This window comes from Elaeis guineensis, chromosome 1 (assembly GCF_000442705.2).
Source record: "Elaeis guineensis isolate ETL-2024a chromosome 1, EG11, whole genome shotgun sequence".
NCBI classification, from domain to species: domain Eukaryota; kingdom Viridiplantae; phylum Streptophyta; class Magnoliopsida; order Arecales; family Arecaceae; genus Elaeis; species Elaeis guineensis.
Genome location: NC_025993.2, coordinates 167,136,580 through 167,157,758, shown reverse-complemented (window position 1 = coordinate 167,157,758; position 21,179 = coordinate 167,136,580). Strand labels below are relative to the sequence as shown.

The 21,179-nt window shown below is 38.3% G+C and overlaps 1 protein-coding gene across 1 annotated transcript in view; it reads left to right on the top strand.

Annotated features, from left to right (window-relative positions):
• Positions 1 to 2,425: 2,425 nt before the first annotated feature.
• The window catches only part of LOC105060269 (methyl-CpG-binding domain-containing protein 9), a 33,461-nt gene continuing 14,707 nt past the window's right edge, over positions 2,426 to 21,179 (top strand). Inside the window, exons 1-8 of the mRNA XM_019845715.3 lie at positions 2,426 to 3,155; positions 7,189 to 7,900; positions 8,298 to 9,437; positions 9,577 to 10,248; positions 12,862 to 13,170; positions 14,112 to 14,444; positions 18,276 to 18,374; positions 20,108 to 20,539. Of these exons, the coding sequence (XP_019701274.1) occupies positions 2,671 to 3,155; positions 7,189 to 7,900; positions 8,298 to 9,437; positions 9,577 to 10,248; positions 12,862 to 13,170; positions 14,112 to 14,444; positions 18,276 to 18,374; positions 20,108 to 20,539 (4,182 nt within the window). The 5' untranslated portion in view covers positions 2,426 to 2,670. The remainder of the gene's footprint in view (positions 3,156 to 7,188; positions 7,901 to 8,297; positions 9,438 to 9,576; positions 10,249 to 12,861; positions 13,171 to 14,111; positions 14,445 to 18,275; positions 18,375 to 20,107; positions 20,540 to 21,179) is intronic.

Below are 21,179 nucleotides of genomic sequence, written 5' to 3'. Positions count from 1 at the left end.
GGCATAACCTAACAGTTTACCTAGTTTTGGATATCCTGTTGTTTAGATTGGTCTTATTAATATTTTCTTTTTGAGATTTTTATGATCGTGAATCCTATGAAATAGTTTGGTTTATATATAAAATCATCATAAGAAGGTGCAAAACTACATGTTTTTGTTCCATGTCAATTTTAATTGTTTAATTGTTTCTAGATTTTAATTATCGATGACAAATAAGATTGATTGGAGGATCTAAATTTTAATATCTTTAAAATAATATCTCAGACATGAGATCTATGGAACACAAAAATAGTATATTTATAATCTTAAGTAGATTTATTTACACATCAAGCTCCTAGAGTGATAAATGTACATCTTAAGATAGTAGATTTATGATTAGCTAATACATGTATTTATTCTACTTATCTAATAACTAATTGTATGCAATGCAATATATTTAGCTTGTTTTGACCTAATGTTTGTGCCTTTACTTATGAAGTATAATTGTTATTATATATAAAGGAAGCATGTGCACTAAAACAATGGATACTTTATTTTGTTTTGTTCAATTTTTTTCTTAATATCTCTACATCTACACAAATTCTATATCGATCTGAATTCACTGAACAATGTGTCCATTTAGTAATATATAACTGTCCTATTTAGATAATATTTTTACAAATGGAACTCGAGAAATTCGATATATGTGCTAAGTTCCTTCAACTATCCTATCAAACTCCTTATCTACTTTACCCATAAATGAGAAACCATATTTACCAAATCTATCAAACAACTCTACCCTCAAATTCTTACTTTGTTCCTTAATTTGCTACTCTTATCAGAAGAACCAATATGTAGTCTAAAGCAAAAATTGGGCTTTGCAGATGATGATGATATACACACACACACATACACACACATTTTGATAGGAAGTAGTTGGTATTGCTATCGGTGCTATCATTCTTTTTTCTTAACAAGAGCTACAATTGTTATTTGCATGCAAATTGGGTACTAGATATATCTTTGCAACATGAGATGTTTCTTTTTTTTTTTCTGTTGTGTGAATAACAAAATTACTGTCCTAGTATGTTAGGAAGTTTTATAGCCAAACAAAGGCCTGACAAAGTCTATGTTAATCTAAACATAAAATGCAATAAGCACATATCTGTAAGTGTTTAACTTGATACTTAAGGTGACAGACAAAATGCTAAATAGAAGAAGCTTAGAGGTAAGGTTAGCTATCATGTTCTTCAGACATATAATATAATCATGTCTTTCTTCTCAGACTCTTAAACAAATCATACTTTTCCCTGATGATTTGAGATGAAGCATGTGCGTCTAGAAAAAAAGGAAAAAAATTTCCTTTTGGTTGCAAACAAAGATGTCTTTCACAATTTGATTTAGTGGAAAATTTGTTATTTGAACAAGGATAAATTAATTTTACACTTTGAGAGCCTAAACTTCTCATTTCTACCATTTTTGGTGGGAAACAAACTGTATAAGTGTTTTAGGTTTTGGAAATCCATGTTCCCATATTTTCTTCCTCATCAAACCATTAGGAATACTGGATTTTTTAGGACATTTAGCTTTCCAAGCTCTTACTAAGAGACAAAAACATCATTATATAAGAAAAGTATATTTAGGAGTTGTGAATAGAGTTGTTCATTCCAGCAACTTGGTCATACAGTTCAATGGATTGCAAAAACCATGTGATCAGTGAATGTTTGTTCATTCCAGCAACTTGATCATACAATGCATAGCATTGCATAAACCATGTAATGATCTCATATTTTCATAATTCGTTCACTTTTTTACATGCTATTAGACGATGCAATAGAACACGTAGCCCTGTATTCAATAAGACTATAACAAGCGGAATTATTGAAAACAATTAAAATTAAAAAATTGTAGTGCCCATCAACACTGCATGCATGACTAATAGAAACCAAGAGGCAAGAAATTGAAAAGAAGAAGAAGAAGAAGAAGATTGTCTACCACATAATTAGTTTCTCTGAGTGCATGCATAACCTTGTTGTAGCCATTGTTTCTGCTCATGCTTTATTGGTGGATAATGTCCGTTTCCTCTGGCTACATCTCATCCTCTGACGTTCTTTTAAAGGTAACGCATTAGCATCAGGAAGTCTGGTGGTCCAAACCATCTACCTCCATGGGGAACAACTTCTTTTGAGCGTTGCTTGTTTGGTTACTATGGCCGGATTTTGTCGCCCCCTTGCATGCGTCTCAACTCCAAGTACGTGTCGAATCCTTGCCCGCAAACAAGTTCAAACTGCTGTCTCAACTCCCAAGCGAAACAGCCGATCCCAACCCCCCTCCCTCCCCAAGCTCCCAGCCGTCCCGTTCACTCGCATGTATCCCGCACGCCCTGCCGCTTTTCACTCCCACCGATAACTTCAGAGCTCCAGATCACCTACTCCCCCCACACACCAAACTGCCCAACTCCCATCCCACCACTCATCTCCACGCGTCTCAGGTCATTCCTGAGTCCCGAGCCTCTTTTCCTCCGTCGCAACCCGACACCCGTTTCGGCCGGCCGTCCTCCCCGTTCTTCCCCCAATCTCACTGAAATCCACTGGACCCGACCGGTCTCTTTCTATCCTCGCCTCCCATTCGCCAGATCCCTAGATCCTCTCCTGTCCCCTCCCGGGCGATGGCCCGAAAACCTCTTTCCTGATGGATCCCCGCCCCGCGCCACTCTCCATCGACCTCAACGAGTTCCCTCCTCCACCCTGCGACACCCCTCCCGCGGCCCCCGCCCCACCTTTCCTACCCTACGATGCCTACGCCCTGGCTTGCAGGTTCCATGGGAATCTCACCCCCGCCACCGGCCTCCCGGCGGAGTTCCCCGGGGAGGCCGGCATCGGCCGGCCCCTCCCGTGCGGTCTCTGCGGCCGCCCGGAGACGCGGTGTGGCACCGTGGTTTGCGACGGCTGCGAGAGGGGGTTCCACCTTAGCTGCGCCCGGGTTCGGGCGCGGCAGCATGTTTCGTTCGAGGACTGGGTCTGCACCGACTGCACCATGAGTGGGGTGCCTAATAAGAGGTGGGCTCTCGGGGCTGCCAGGCTTCTTGATATCAACGCCCTGCCGCCGAGTGAGGGAGATGGGGAAGCCAGCACCCCGGAGGAGTTGCACATCGGCAGGAACGCTGGGCTTAGCAGGCATTTCATCTCTTCGCTCTTCCTTTTTGTTCTAAAGTTTCCATTTTTTTTTTTTTGGTACTTGTTGATTTATATGACTGCAGAGCAGATATCTCATATATTGCTGCAATGCTTTCTTCGATTATTTTCACATTCTCTTTCTTCTTCTCATTTCCACCGATGAAGGTCTGAAAGTGCTTCATGAGTGCTAATAAAGTTAAACCATGTGAAATTCTTTGCTCCCAAATGACAGAACCAAAAAAAATCCGGAGAATTTTCTAATGTAACGAACGGAAAAAAATGAAATCAGTGGAACTTGCAGCTGTGCAACTCATGATGTATGTAGACAAGCCTCTAGTCATGCAGGATACATGAGGAATCATGTAGTATTCATATTAGTTTTTCCATCCAAAGAAGTTGGGGCAAGCGAAGGTTTATGATGGAGCATAAGGATGAAGGACAATGTCAGTGATACTACATCAAAATTTATGCTCTTTCATCAAATAACTTAATGACATGCTGTGGCTTGAGCTCCTTTGCTGAGAACTTAGGGGTGAAAATATGATAAGTGAAAGGAACATAATCTTTTTGTCTGTTATGATTTGAGGTGTTACAAAGATCATGACTAGGAGAGTAAGGTCGGTTTGATAAGGAACTTTAGGAACTTCTGTGCTTTGATGCTTCTATCCTTTGGATCACTATTGATGTAATTCTTAGGTTACTGGATCATGCCTAACATGCTGGGAATGCTAGAATTTTGAAATCTGATAGCTGTATTTGATTTTGATGCTTGTCCTCTCATAATCTTGTTATGGGAAGATTAACAACATATGTTACAGATGAGGAAAAAGAGTGGTTATAGTGAGTTCTCAAATTATTGGAGGAACCCTAAAAGCTAGGAATAATGGGTAGCTGTAGCATTTAGGCTTTGGTTAAGGAAGAAAGAGGTTTTGATAAGTCTTATGGGAGTTTCCTAGCTTTGCTTTTCTGAGTATAATAGTTTTCTAGTTTTGGCTATAGTCTGCTCTCCAGTTTACACTGGTCTTTGGGCTTCTTGGAATCTTACTATCATGCATCAGAGTGTTTCAGGTCAGACATTACTGTACATGGTGGCATGCAGCAAAGCTAACAGTACCACACTCTGTGAAGCCCAAACTAAGTGATTATTCCCAATTCCTACGTTTCCTCTACAATGTTATTCTGTGCTCAAGAAGCATTGTTGCTTCTTTGGCCATAAGGTGAGAAACATATAGATCTTATGTTGCATCCTGTAAGATGAATATGTGCCATGAAAGTAGTCAGCTGCATGGTCAATTAATTGGATTGGCTATGGTTCACAAAACTTTTGAAACATTAGAGTAGCTAAGGAGTTTCATCGAATATTTATGAAAAACGAATATGAAAACTTCTGTTTAAAATTCGCCTGAGCAAAAATCCAAAAACGGGATCAAATTAAAAACTATAGTATTTTCCTCTACACCATATGCTTCTATTGTGTAGAAGCTTCATCGTGAGTTTGCCTTTTGACTCACCATGACTTTAGGCTCAAAACTGTGGATATAACTCTAAATTTAAGAAAGAAAGTTTAGGGACTCAGAAAACAAACATTAATATATGCTGCATGAATATGTAAATTATTTTTCTCACTTACGTGACATCATGAGGTGTTCTTGATGCAACTATACGATGTTTTGTCCTACTATGCTTGGATGATGATTGGATTGTGGAGTTGTTCAAGTGAATGCTATTGATCATCACCTGTCTCACTTTGGATCAATCGAGAGATGGAGCAAACCAAGGGTTGCGTAGAATCACTAAGGAACACATGATTATTTTACTGAGATTCAGTCGTTATTAGCAAATAGTCTCGGATGATCTCTTTAATTCTGGATCCTTGATAATCACCATTCCTTTTTGTTATCAAAGTTTTCATAGTCATATCACAAGCTGAAGGGTCAATCGACTTATAGATTTTTGACTATGATATCTATAAGCAATAAATTTTTGAGGTTCATCAACTTTATCTGCCTGTGCCATATCCGTTTCCTTCATGAGAATCACTAATTCATTGGATTGCATTTATAGATTATATATTATTTGTTGCAAGCAGAAATATGATGATGAGAGCTATCCAACTAATCGTCGTGCTGTTGAAACTTGGGTTGCATTTCACACTGTCAATGCATTGATGCAACATGTGGTCAGATACTCACAAATCACAATGATGATCATCCTATTTGAAGATACCAACACTACCCTAACAAAACAGTATTCTTAAAGGCAGATCGAATGCTATCTTTACACTAGGCTTCTTTAAATATATTTTGACTTGAGAATGAATTCTATTTCTCTTGTTAAATACACATGGCTTCAAAATATTAACTTTGACCCAAACAAGGGATCCATGGACTTTCAGCTTTTCTTAAAATTCATCCTAATGTAGGACGGTAGGATTTTAAATATGCCATAAGCAGAAGAATAAAAAGCATTTATTATGTTTCTGAAATTATTAGAGACAGTATGCAGCCTTGGGTTACCTAGTGCCAGCCGAAGGCCTTGGGTTTAAGACGCATAAAGATCCAAAAAGTTTAGAAGGGTGGAATACACCTCAAGAAGAGGATAGAAATAGGACATAGTCGTGTCCATGATATCATAAAGAGGGAGAAGAGGCAAAGGGATGTCTGTGCAAGTGAGGGGAATGAAACACGTGCCAAAATGGCAAGGGGCTTAATACACATGGCATGGAAAAAGAGTTAACTGTCATAAGCTTGCAATTCTCCCAATTTACAAATATAGCTTGAATTGACCTGACTTATAGTCTATTTTCCATTTTTTCCATGCTCTTTCTCACTATTCCCTTGGTCCCTTTTTTCCCATGTAGCTTGGAGCTACAACTGCCGTACTGCTGATGGGAGTTGTTATTGCTGCCTTCAGTGGTAGGAGTAACCATTGCTACATGATCTAGAGGCAACTATTAGAGGGGAAAAATGAAGAAGGTGAGACTGTGAGAGAGGGAGTGAAGGAAATATATAGGTGGTGGAGGAAGAAAAAAACTGAATACTATTCGTGTGCCATGTACCTTTGCCTTCATTTCTTTCATCTCTTTCACTTTATTCTCTTCTACCATCCCATCCTTCTTCCTTTCTTCTCTTGCCGTTGAGCACTAATGAAGGGAGGCAGAAGGATAAAGAGTAAGGTGTGCCTCAATCTCACCCATTATGGACCGCAATTCTGGGCAACAAGGGGCTTAGGCGCATAGATAAGCATGGTAGAGAACAGAGATGAATGTTTAGGTGATAGGACTTGAGAAAGATAATTGAGGAAACATTAAAGCTGCAGTAATCCAGAATTCTGCAGTGGAGAATTGACTTGCTTGGTAGGAAGCTTGCGTCTTCAATGAGAAATGCTGAAGCTCTACTAAGGAGGGTGGCTCAGATTTGTGTTGAAAGTTATAATAAAGAGAAAGTAAAGAATTTGGAAAGCTTGGATTGAGGTTGGGACAAAGGATTTTGAATAGTATGCAGTGCAAAAAGGATGTAGCTCTTAAAAGGAACAAATTAGCAAAGGAGTATTTTTCTAAAACCAACCTGAACTGCTGGGATTCAGCTTGTTACTTATGGTTGTTGTAATGCTATATGATTTCCACATGATTATCTCATCTATGTAATCATTTACATGATTGTGCTTGCGACCTTTCGTGCTAACCATGTCAACTTTATGCCTTTGTTTGTCCATCATGTTTATCCAAGGGTCATAAAATCTTGTTTACAAGCTTCCTCAAAATGAAATCTACATCGTCTTTTCTACTGATGGCTGAGTCACCTCAATGGTTTTTCAATCTAAAAGACCTACTATGAAGCAGTAGACCATCTTTAATAGCAAGATTTTAAATTTCATTTAAGGCATTTTTGATGTAAAAATTCCATATAACATGCTCATATTTCTTAAACTTTTTGCTGACATACAATTATTACTTTTAGTGCTGCTTAGTCTGTGGTCTTTCCTTTTGAACTTACTGATACAAGTGACTGGTTATATTCTATATTATGTGCAGAAAGAACAATCCTGATGGAGCTTCATTTAGTGGGTTTGGTGTATCATTTCCACACCTAAATGTTGGTCACAATAGAAATGCTTTTGATTTAGTTAAGGATATTGAAACAGTAAATGATGATATGAAAATAAGTTCCGAAATCATACCGTACCATGGACTATTTGCAAGTAGAGGTTTTGAAAATCCAGTTTCGGGCTCTTCCCTTATAGGAAGGTCTGCAGTCAATAATGCAACAGTATCAGGCCAGTCGCAGGGAGAGATGTTTCTGCAGCTGTTAAGAAACTTTATTATGGAAAGAGGAGGTTTTCTGGGTGAAGGTTGGTCTGTGGAGTTCAAAGAATTTGCAGACAGGTCTGCTCCATATGCTGTATATTGTGCCCCAGATGAAAAAAGGTTTGAGTCAATGTCTGATGTTGCCCAATATCTCGGGATAAAATCAAGCTTCCCTTCTATGGACATTGATGAAATAAGTGATGGTTCTGGCATTGCACAGAGGTCATTGACTCTAGGCAGAAGGAAGAAAGATCTTGCCAGAAATTTGATGATAACAAGTTTCAATGAAAATCAAGACAGTGTGCGGGTCAGCTGTGTCATGGAGCCCTCATCTGATACGGAGGTCATGGAACCTCAGTTGTCTGATGTTAGAAGTGCTTCAAGAGTTGCAAAAACTTTCATGGAGGAAAATTGTGGCCATGGATCTCAAGACGCGTCTGTAAGTAGCCACACATTTTACTAAATGTTAGCTTTACGTATTCTGGTTCTGCTTTCGTTCATTTTGTCATTCTGAGTTTAGAATGTTATTGCTTATTCTGTGCATAGATATGTGCATATCTGCTTACCTACTTGCCCACCTACCTGGCTATACATAATCACATATAATACCTACACATACACGTGCATGTGTATTTCATACAAATTATACATATAAACATACACTATGCATGCATGCATATATGTATATATGAGGTGATTGAGTGTTCCATTGATGCATATGTGTATTATTTGTATGGATAAATGCATACATCATATATCTATACCTTTTTTTTTGGTTAATTAGACTATGATTGCTCATGCTTGATTTTTTATCATCTTCAAAACTCTGCGTCTAGGTTGGGCTTCCAGTTCAATATGAAGATTTCTTTGTGGTCAGTCTGGGGAAGATTGATTTACGAATGACATACCATGACAACTATCAGATTTGGCCTGTAGGATATAAATCCCATTGGCATGATAAAGTTACAGGTTCACTTTTTGAGTGTGAGGTGTCAGATGGTGGTAATGCTGGGCCTGTTTTCAGGGTGCGTAGGCGCCCATGTTTGATTTCACCTGTACTCAGTGGTGCAACTGTTCTAGTACATAAAAATTTTAACAAAGATGATATGCCAGAAAGGATGGAAAGTACTAGAATGACTGGTGATGCAGATTGGGATAACGATGATGACATTCTAATGCTGCTATCAGTTCCAGATCAGTCACAGCAGGACTTGTTATCATGTTTTAGCAGCAATCTTGGTGAAACATCATATGAATCCTCTGTACAAATTAATATGCAGAAGCCAGCTGTTTTAACACCTGATCTGAATTGCCATTCGGAAAGGTCTTCTGAGGCTTCAAGAATGAGAGATGAAATAGGGGAATTCTATGTAGAAGGAAGATCATCACAGTCGGTATGGAAGATGGTTTCTCATACTCTTCTTGATGCTTGCCGTGAAGTGTACAAGCAGTCAGGCCATTTGCAATTTTGCTGCAGGCACAATAGTAGAAAGCTTTCATCATACTCAGGCGATAGAACTCTAGAAGATCTAGATCATCTTAATCCCCTAGCTAAATTTTGCTGTTTCCGTGGACCGATTTCTATACCACAAATAATCCAGAATGACAGTGAACTAGAAGCTACATGCAAATCACTTGCAGAATGGTTAAGCCAGGATAGATTTGGATTGGATGTGGGCTTTGTACAGGAAATTATTGAAAGCCTTCCTGGATCTCATGCTTGTTCACACTACCAATTTTTAAATGATAGGACTGATTTTTCGACCTCATGGACTGTGGCAAGTGGGTTGCTCTTAGCCATTGAAAAGAATGGAGAACAAGGTGAAGAAGTTGCATCATGTGGTTTATATAGAGGGCACAAAAAATCCAGGCTACAGGACATTGCTGAAGACAGCCAATCAAGAGATCACCAGACTCCACCTGGGAAACCAGTAAGCAGTAGGCTTCCTGCTGAGTTGGTTGGGGATGTTCTTCAGGTACTGTTATTCACATTGCATTTTTTTTTGAAAAAAAAATTTCTCTTGATTCAAGAACATTTTATTATATCAAAGTTTCAAGCTCTATATCTTATGTTGCTGCATTTTCACATTTCTCCTTTTTTCAAAATTTTATTAGATATGGGAATTTCTGTGGCGTTTTTATGAAATCTTGGGCCTGAAAGAACCTCCATCATTTGAGGAACTTGAAGAAGAACTTATCGATCCATGGCCTATGGGGTCATATAATTTGGAGAATCTAGAAAAAGAAATTCAGAATAGTAATAACAGTGCAAATGGTCCAACTTCATTTCCAACTGGTGAATCTGGTCCAACAGCTCATGAACAGAGTCCATTCATATTCATGCCAATTGAAACAGCTTCTGCGAGGGAAGCTGCTCAAGCTAGATTGGCATCACGTACTTATGACAGATGTACTGGAGTCGTTTTAACAAACAGTCACATTGCATTATTGAAAGTGTTGGTTGGTGAGCTACTTTGCAAAGTTGCAGGTTTTGTAGATCCAAATTTTGACGCTAGAGAATCAAAACCTAGACGTGGAAGAAAGAAGGATATGGATAACTCCCTTCCTGCAAAAGAAGCAAAGATCGAGATGCTAACTATTAATGAACTGACATGGCCAGAATTAGCAAGGAGATATATTTTAGCTGTCTCATCTATGAATGGTTGCATGGATTCACCAGATGTCTATAGTCGCGAAGGTATGAGGTTGTACCGCTGCTTGCAAGGTGATGGTGGCGTTCTCTGTGGTTCACTTTATGGAGTAGCCGGAATGGAAGCAGATGCATTGGTAAGAATGCACATTTCCATTTTATCCATCCTTATATGATCTGTATTGTCACATTAATTTTCAATTGAAGCTATATTTTGAAAATTTGGTTAGTGCCAAAATGTACAAGATTCATGACTCACTGACTCAGGTTCTATGAATTCTATTTTCAATTAAAACTCACATTACCTTATGCATTATTAGGTGAGACCGTGAGAGCCTAGATGCATTGGTATGCTTACACTATATTTAATACTAGAAGAACTTTAACATACATTCTTATTGTTTGATAGTTTTTTCATTGAAACTTTGATGTTTATTGATTTGTTCATCAATATTTTCCCACAACAAACATTATGAACAAAGGTTGCTTTCATATATATCTCGTGCATTGCTTAATGACTCTCCATTTAAATTTTCAGTATTTTTATATATTGCCCTTTGATGCTTTGAACACTATAGACATGAGAAATATAAGTCACAATATTTTCTTGTATTGTGAAACGTTTGGAGGTTGTGTTGAATGCTTCTGACTTGGATAGTTGGTATTCGAAAAGTTCTCAAGTAACATTGATTAGAACATTAATCTACCCTTGTATCAGGGTAAGCCTTATTTGACTTAGACTATCAACTATGACCGTCTGCGGAACAATTGAGCATTGAATTGCTGAGTGATAATCAATGGTTTAATGTTAGTTTTAGATATTGACGTATTTGTATAATTCTATTATTATGTGAAAAACCAATGAAGATATCAAGGAATCATATGACACGAGTGAAAAATGGTAACATGTTGTTCTGTTATGATCACAATCGGACTATCTTTTTTTGAAAGAATAACAATCGAACTATCTAAAGCATAACTTAGTAAATAACTGGAAGAGTTAAACGGATAAACATACAGCTGCACAGGGGTTTGAACTTTGAATTATGATTGCCATCATATCAAGTACCAAGGCCCAATATATTAGTCATCTAGCCGTTTATAAGACTTGAGATCAAACTTCACATATCTGTGCTCAAATGTCAAAAACATCAATGATCGGTTGCAGATCCCTCATGTCCTTAGGGTATATCCTCATATGGATTGTTATTTTCAATTTTTGACTGGTCAATTTTGGATACTGTAGCAAAGATGTATGCTGTATTCACCAAGTTGAAGATTCACATGTCCAATTACATAAAGACACTTGGCACATGTCCAAATGTCCAGTTACTCTACACCTCAACCTCAGAAAAAAATTGGGAGGGGGAGGGTGTGCAGGGGGGCACTTCAATACAGTATATATTACATATGTACTTGTTTGACAACATGTTAACTATAAGACTACTTAGCTATCATAGACACTTTGGGGGTGTTTGGTTGGGGGGAGTGGGGGTCTGGAATCGGAATCAGAATGGGCGACTCCTATTTCAGCCGTTTGGTTGGGAGGAGTCCCATTCTGATTCCGATTTCGGGGTGGAATGGGAATGGCTTAATCTATATAGAACTCAATCTCTACTCTCCTCTATGGATTCAAATTTTCATTCCAATTCCGATTCCGATTCCGGTTACGAACCAAATGCTTCGAGGGATTTGGCCATTCCGATTTTCATTCCCATTTTGATTTCGGTTGCGAACCAAACACCCCTTTATGTTGAAGTTGCATTTAACATTGTAGGCAGCATAACCTAATGCATGGATTTACTCACCAGGCGATACAAGGGCATACTGTTCAGTTCATATCATACGGGGGTCCCTGCCATGCCAGCCGGTATCCTGTGTCATTGTGGTGTCCTACTTTGGTCCAAATCATACCTTGGTAGTTTAAACTTTAATCTTAATTTAGTACTTGATGTAGTTTGGAGTTAAAGTGCCCCTTCGCTGGACATTCCTAAAGACCATGCCAAGTGTTGACACTTTTGGCTGATGTAGCATGATATTTATTCCTTTTGGAGTGCCAAGGAGTGCCTTATTTTTCATATTCTTTTTAGAGTGCCAAGGAGTCCTTATTTATCATGTGTCTAAAAGCACTGGCACTCTGTGATTCCTAAAAAACTGAAGTGTCTTGGTGACACCCCATCTAATGTTTTGGGTAGGGGAACAAGAGAGCTGAAGAACATGCATGACCAAGGCAAGAAGAGAATTCATAACACATATAGGTTGATATTATGTTTATATGTACATGGATGCATGTGCATGCATGTCACATAATTTAGTTTCATCTCTAAGACTTTTTGAGTAACTCCACTATGCGTACTCATGTGGCATATATATGAAACAACTTATAGGCTAAATTTGCTAGTATGGAACCTCAGATTGTATAGTCCATTGTTGAGAATTGGCCCCATATATGACGTCATCTATGGATCACCATATATTTTCTTTGAACAGCTTATAAGGTCTCGGGCTTGAACCTGCGACCTGTCACAAATTTTTAAATTTATGTTCGATGTATATGCAATAAATCTGGGATAGCAGATGAATATCCATCTGTTTAAATCTTTGCCAGTGAATATAGTTAAGAATCTTTGGCAGGTTAGACTAAACTTGTTCAAACTGAATTGTTTGATCCTCCATGTTTTATTATTTATGGTTAAGGATATTTGGCAGATCAGACTGAACTTGTTGAAACTAAATTATTCGATTCTCAGCTGCTTGCAGAGGCTGAGAGGCAAATGTCTGGTAATATGAAGCAAGATAATGAAGTTTTTCCTGTGGACTACAAGGATTCTGATCGAGCAATAATTGCTTCTGAGCCAGCTGTTGTGAATAGCAACGGGCTTCCCGAGTGGGCACAACCTTTGGAGCCTGTGAAAAAGTTACCAACTAATGTGGGAACAAGAATTAGGAAGTGCATTTATGATTCTTTGGAGAAAAACCCTCCAGAATGGGCAAAGAAAATTTTGGAGCATTCAATCAGTAAAGAAGTTTATAGGGGAAATGCATCAGGGCCCACCAAGGTAAATTCTTCAGTCTTTTAGTATGTAGTGCTTTAATTGTCCAACATCAAAATTATGATTAGCTTTTTACAAAGATTCGAAATTCCTCATTGTGTGAGGCACTTCACTTATAATTTTCGCTATTTGGTTTTAGATTTTTTTTTTTATGGGAATGTTTTGGAATTGCATATGCACATATTACACTTTGTTTGTTCATGTTTTAAGTTGACTTTGTTTATCTTTCTTTTTCATTAATGAGCCATCTATCTTATCTATGGATTACATAATGATGTGAATGGATATGATATAAACATTTAATGTGGATTCTCCAATGCTGTCATTCTTGGATTAGCATGGTAGAGTTATTATCTATTCTTTAACATTGCCTATTTTAGCTGTCTAAAACAGTATTGAGCACCATCATCAACTCCTCCATGGCAGCAAGATGTTATTAGATATTAGTATGGTAGAGTCATTATCTATTCTCTAACATTGCCTATTTTAGATGTCTAAAACAGTATTGAGCACCATCATCAACTCCATGGCAGCAAGATGTTATTAGAGAATTCATCTCAAATTTAAGATGCACTTAACTATCTCTACCCTTGGCCTGTAAAGGTTGCTGTCTTATTATTGCTAATGTTAGTTATTTCTTAGTTCACTCTACCTAAATTAGTTGAATAATGAATTCCCATATTTTGACATGTTTCAGACCCTTCTGATCTTTGTATGTTTTCCAGAATTGCATATGAAAAAGCTTAAACTCTGCGCGTTCTAAATTTTCTTTCATGTATCTGCTGTTGTTGAACCATCATTCTTTCTTTCCCAGTGTCTGAGACATCCTTTAATCTTTTACCGCAACCTGTAAGAGACTGTATTGTCTTGTATGCTATTACTAATATGACTACTACTTGGTGAACCATGCGATCAATCTGTTGTCATTTCTTGTTGGTTGGGTACAGAAAGCGGTTCTATCTGTGCTGGCTGAGGCATCTGGTGGAGGTCTGCAGCAGAAACCCAAGGGTCAGAAAGAGAGAAGTCCTATTTCTCTATCAGATGTCATTATGAAAAAATGTCGTATCGTGTTACGTCATGCTGTTTCTGCTGATGAAGCAAAAGTTTTCTCCAATTTGCTTGGAGCTGCCCTAACGAATTCAAATGATAATGAGGATGAGGGTATTCTTGGATTTCCAGCTATGGTTTCTCGCCCTTTGGACTTCCGTGCAATCGATCTAAGGCTAGCTGTTGGGGCTTATGGTGGATCACATGAGGCTTTTCTTGAGGATGTTCGGGAGGTATGTCTTTTACCTATTTCCTTTTGTTTTAGATAACAAAGAAAATTTTATTTTTTGATCGACCATTTTGTGGCCTTCTCAACATGTCTTCCGGAGTGTCTATTGCTTTAAGGCTGTATATAAGTTTTCCCTGATCATGCATAAATAGCTGTGATGCAGCTCATATTAGTCGCTGGAGTGGTGCTGTAAAATTTTCAGCTGCATGGTTATTATTTATATCTTTAACCCTTTTGCATGTTTTTGTTTTCTATTCAAGTCGTTTGCACATGGGAAATTGTAGTTTTAAACATATTAACATAACCATGAGCTTAGATAATTTGATTGACATGTTGTATTGCTATCATAACTGCTGCAAAATTGTAGGTTATTCATATGGAATTTGTATTGCTAGTTATCAAGAAAATTCAAATTGGTTTTTTCCTTTCTAGTTTTGCACAAAATATATTTTTAACTATAGAGTAAGTGCATGAATGAAATCTGAAATAATCTGCTATTGGAGGCAATAACCCAATGTATGCACTTATATTAGGCTATTCACTTAACAGTGCATGCTATTGCATTTTTTTCACACTATAAATATCCTCCATTATCTATGACATCTCTTTTTAGAATAAGGACATAGTTTAGTATTATCTATGACAGCCCAGCATTTAACATTATCTCTGACCTCTCCCTTGACACTCATAAAGGATTTAAATCAAGAGTTAGTGTATGTTGGTGTGAAAATGAGCAACATAGTTCTAAAATTGCAGTGCTTGTTGCTGTTTGTTCTTGGCATGATGTATGTGCCAAAAAATTGAGAAGGGAGGTGTATAGTTAATGTGAGTGAAACAGCTTCAATGTTGCCTGTAGATAATTCCAAGTCACATTTTTTCAAAGCCAAAGAAGAAAGTTGGTTGAAAATTCCATGCTGCATTCCTGTTAAATCAAGACAAATAGATAAGAGCAGTTTCTGGTGCTACTTGAGCTAATATGCAAGAGCTGGGTTCCTCTTATATATATTGACATGTTATAACTTGGGGAGAAGATCATGCATCCCAGACAACACACCAACCTGGGCACTAAAACGTCCAGTTTTGAACTGTTTAATCTTAGGAGTGTTTTAATTTGTCCAATGAAATTTTTTAGTTGACAAGTTTTTATGTATTTTTGGTCTGATGATTAAGGTCACAGGTCAGATGCAGTTCTTCTTGGTTTGTTTACACAGCCTTTTCAGTTTTGAGGGCCATAACTTATCGTTCCAGCCAGTCCATGGCCATCTGCTTGTTTGTAGTGTGTCTCTTCTGCAAGTTTTAGGCGTGAGGGATCTGTATGACTTCTGTAGGCTGCAGCCAAGAAGGTTTGCAGGTATGGCTTTTGGGCACTGGGAAAAAAGAGTAAAGCAAAGATAGGAAGGACTAGGGAGAGAAAAGAAAGAGGAGAAAGACAATAAAGGGGAAAAAGGTGGGGCTGGTTGCACACATCCCCTTTCTCCTTTTCCCCTCATGTCACTGCTCTATTATATCCTTCTCTTTTATTTGCAATCATTATTGTTGGAAAATACTGGCATTTTTAAAATAGTTCTCTCTTTCAACTATAGGGTATAAATTAAGAGGTGTAATCATGGTATTCCGTACCGGTCCGAATCGGCCGGTACACCTTGTACTATACTGTATTGGTGGAGAACCGATCCGGTTCAGGCCGGATTTTTGGAAAAGGGCTTGAATCGGACCGAACTGGTTGGTTCGGTACGGTATCGGTCCGAACCGTCCAATACTGGATGGTTTGGTACGGTATGGTACCTGTTCAGCTCGATTTTTTTTTTAATACTGTTGGGTGGGATTTTTTTTTGATTTTTTTATTATCGATAGGGTACAGTTCGGTACGGTATGGTGTCGTACCGGCCGGCAATCGGTACGGGTTTCGATATCGAGTCCGGGTGCTTTGGATGTGACAATATATTTTCGACAAAATCTCACTAAGGTTTTGCTTTTTCTTTCTCATCCTTACGTTCTCTGTACGATCTAGGCCTTGCCCAAAAAGCTAGCCACAAGATATTATTTGTGTTTTTTAATCTTGTATAAGTATCCAAGATCTTATTAGTGCACAACTGATGTGGGGCTAAATACGTGCCCACATTGGCTCTTACATACTCTTGTTTTAAGTCATGTCATCCTCATTAGGCCAAGGATCTACATCCAACCACAAACACCACAATTGACCCGTGTTTTAGTATCCCTTGGTCCGGATGGGTTGTCGGCCAAGTTAGCTTTGATATCATTCATAACAACCCTAGACCTTACCTAAAAGGGCTAACCAAAAAGTATTTTTTTGGACTCCTTGTCTTATGTTAGCACTCAAGATCTCCCAAGTGCATGGTGGATGTGGGACTCAACACATTGCAACACGGGCTCTTTTGGGCCTGACCACAAGCCAATCGAGGTGTTTATCATTAGATTTGGATCGTTAGCTTGACGAGGATGCCAGGACTTAAACGAGGAAAGTATTCAAGAGCTTGTGTAGGCATGTGTTTGGTTCCACATTAATATTGCACTAGGGAGATCTTAGATACTTATATAGGACCAAGGAGTCCTAATAATATTTTTTGGATAGCCTTTTTGAGTAAGGTCTGTGGCTGTTACATTCTCTACGAACAATTTCTTGGCTGATTGCTTTTAACATCAGTTTTAGGGAAAAACTCTAGGACGCAAAAGGCCTCCAGAACAAAATAACTTGTTGCAAATCAAACAAAATTTTGATATCTCTTGCAGTTTAACCTGGGTCCAAACTTAAATGACTAGAAGGCCATCCAATTCACTGTTATCTTGCAATTATTCAAGGCCCCGGCCTTAGGATCCTTGTCTGCCATCAAAATCTGGTTTGGGACTTGGATTATCCCTTTTTTAACTTTCTGGACCACCTTCATAAAGTTCAATTAGGCCTATCCTTTGCCTCTGTCCCTTCTATTGCTATTTGTCCCTCTTCTAAATGGATCCCTCCTCTAGTCCAAGGTATATATCACAAACCACCTCAATTTCCATACCAACTTCTTGTTTTCTTCCCTTTTCTCTATTTAAAACTTTCTTTGGATTCCTTGCTTCTAACAGTGTGGATATGCATGTGCATATGAAATTTGAGCCACCCAATTTATATCCATTCTCCAAGATATTTATGTGCTGATATATTCTCGAAGCTCAACTAGAACTTTATTTTGTGGATGGGATTTAAGGGTACCTATGTCGTACGTCCATGTTCTTATTGCTTCTTAGGTATGTTTCATCATAAACATATCTTAGTAATTCAATAACTAGAGGTAGCCAAAACAACAGAGAAGGTTTGGGATGCTACATAATTTGAACTTTAGGATTTTATTCTTTGGGAAGTGTAGTGCCTATCATGGTGTACAATATATACACATTTTATTGTTGCTGTGTTCATGTATTCATTTGTTTGTTCATTCTGTTTTGTTAGCTGGTTATATTTGTAATATTCAACTGGACATGCAGTCCTAGTAAAATGATCTTTCACATTCTTCAAAGTTAGTCTATAGGCGTGATTATTATTAATTACTATAACTGCATTTTATATGTTTTGGGTATATTTACTTACGGTTGATGTATATTTGTGTGTTTATTTTCAAAACCATGTAACCTACATGTTTTAATATTAAGGCATTATTGGTTTGTAGAACTGTTTTTTTCAAGATGGTCTACAATATACACCTGGACATATACATACACATGTATATGCATGTATGTACACTTTCATGTATCCATGTAAATAATGGCATATTTAAGTCAAAATACAAGTGTTCAACCTTATGACGCTACTAAATCTTGCTTTTGATGGCAGGTTTGGCATAATATATGCACAGCATATGGGGATCGACCTGATTTGATGCAATTAGCTAAAACATTATCACAGAATTTTGAGTCATTGTATGAGGAGGAGGTCTGTATGTAATCTCCTGACTTCATAATTTCTTATCTTAGATTTGCACTCGCCAAATTACCTGCTAATGAAGTCTATGGTAGTTTTCTATAATTGTTACACAATCAGGTAGATAATAGAGTATGATGAACAAAGATAAGGTTGGAGTGTGTGGATTATCAGTTTATGGAAGTGTGAAGAAAAAGGTCAGCCCAGTCCAGCTACTGTGGGGCCTGGTAATGCAGCCTTACCTTGCATGCAGAAAGATTGTTTCCTTGTTTTGCTCTAACAACCAGGTCACAGTGGAGCAACGTTACCATTGCGCCAAGACTAGTCCTCTTTAAATCAAGGAAGTCAAACCTAAATTTTTATTCTCTTGTGATGCTTATGTGGCAATGCAATATCTTGTTCTTTGTCATGTTATGACAAAATCTTCAACTAAAAGCATATATTATGATCAGATTTTGATTTCAACATTGAAATTAGACTGTTCAAAGGGAGGGCCAGGCTGAGTTTAGCCCAAGGTGTCACTTGATTTAGTTAGGCTTGAGCCTCGATCTGGCCTTTGGGCCTACTTCTCAGGCTAAGCCCGCCACTTACTCGGGCTTCGAGCTTCGAATTGGGCCTTGGGCTTCCTCGACCCTTTTCTTTAGTTTTAAAAAAATGTTAAAAAATTAAGTATTTGATAGGGATTGATGGGGCTGTAGTTGAGGGGGTCTCACCATTGAAGGACAGCTACTGACAATGATTGGAGGAGAGGAAGGCCATGATGTGGTTCAGGGGGAGAGAAGGAGGCCTTGTTGTGGAATTCCACTTGTCCATCTTCTTTAGATGATGGGAACAACTACAAAAACTGCCATCAAATGGGGTCTGGAAGGAGATCCTTGCCGCATTAAGGGGTGTTGGTGCTGTGAATGAATGATGGCATCACAGCAGCAATTGATCTGCTGGAGTTAGGGTTGGATAAGTGGGAGGTGTTGAATGGGAGAAGAATAAGAAGAGGAGAAGGGTGTTTGCCATGATTGTGATGAGTGAAGAAGAGATGGGCAGCCGCCAGCATGATCAGAGAGGAAGAGGAAGAGGATGGATTCTTCTCGAGGAGGAGGAGAGGAGAACCAGCATTCTCCTTCCCAATCTCCAATAAGCAGTGATAGGTGAACCGGCCAAGTGAGCTGGCTCTAAGCTAACCTAGGTTTATATACAGACAGATAAAGATTGACAAATAGAGAGATAGGTAGATAGCTAGATAGATTAGTTGATTGATTGAATGAATGAATGAATGAATTGGGTCGGACCAGGCTCGGGTCGGGTTTTAATGTCTAAACCTGAGTTTGGCCCATTAAATGTATGGGCTTATTTTGCAGGACTGGCCCTGCCTGCTGGACTTAAAATTTTGGTCCAGGCCCATCCAAAAAGCTTGGGGCTTGAGCGGGCCAGGCAGGCTGTTTGGCCCATGGACAAGTCTAATTGAAATTAAGTGGATGTATGTGTCTAATGATTCATGAGTCTGAAATTCCTTTTTGTGTCTGGTATTTGGCTTCTATAATTCCTTGGTAGGGGGGGAAGAAATGATGCATAAGAACGTAATCATATGCAGGTAATATATTATCAACACATACTTGATCATTCTGCAGAAAATTTTCTATTTATTTTCTTTTTCTCCTCATGTGTGTACATGTTTGTCTAGTGTGTGCATTTCCACATGCATGACCACTGCTTTTGTAATTCACTAAAAACTTTTTCTCTGGATACAGGTGCTAAACCTGGCTCAGAAGTTTTTAGATCATGCTGGAGCTGAGCATTTTGACTCTGAAACATGGAAGGAGCTGCATGATGTTCTTCTCACAGCAAATGAACTCCCTAAAGCTCCTTGGGAAGAAGGAGTCTGCAAAGTCTGTGGCATCGATAAAGATGATGACAGTGTTCTACTCTGTGATAAGTGTGATTCTGAATATCATATGTATTGTTTGAACCCTCCACTAGCTCGAATTCCAGAAGGGAATTGGTACTGTCCATCTTGTGTTCACAGTCAGTCTAAGATGCAAGATTCACGGACACATTCTCAATTTATTAAACGCCATCCGAGGAGACATCTGGGAGAGGAATCTCGTGCTTTCCAAGATGCTCTAAATCAGCTAGCAATCACAATAGAAGAAAGAGAATACTGGGAGTTCAGCATAGAAGAGGTTCGCCGCCACACGCCCCCCCCTCTCTTTCTTTTTGGTCTGCAAACAATGCATGACTATGCTATGCTTTCTTTTATTCTGTGATCCTGTGTCATTAGGTTCACTAATGTCTAGCATCTAACAATTTTGATGGGATCACTTACATTATGCATTTGTTTGTTGAATATGGTTTCAAAAATTGAACGTATGAACTTTGCAGTTAGATGGTTCCACAAAAATTGACTATATTACTCGCATTCCTGACATTTTTTTTAAAAGGGGAACAGAAACTTCTGTCCTTTGCTTTAATGTAGAGCCCAGATCTGGTATTTAGCGGTAGAGCCTTGGACTTTGTATTTTGTTTTTCATCACCTTAACGAGAACTTGTTAGACACTTCATGTCTAACTTTTCCTCAAAAAAGAGAAAAAAACTTCATAATTGATTTTTTTATGTTGCGAGTAAAAAGTACAAAGTCCACAAATCTAACAAGTTGTTTCCCATTGGATTAAAATTTGCTTCCAACTTATGTAATATTCAATTTTTTATGGGGCCAAAATACAACATTCCTGATAAAGAGGCAACATTTGGAATATGGACTGTGACCTTAAATATTCTTGGTCATGGAGAATCCTGTCTTATGTTTAGTTTAAGGTTTTGTTC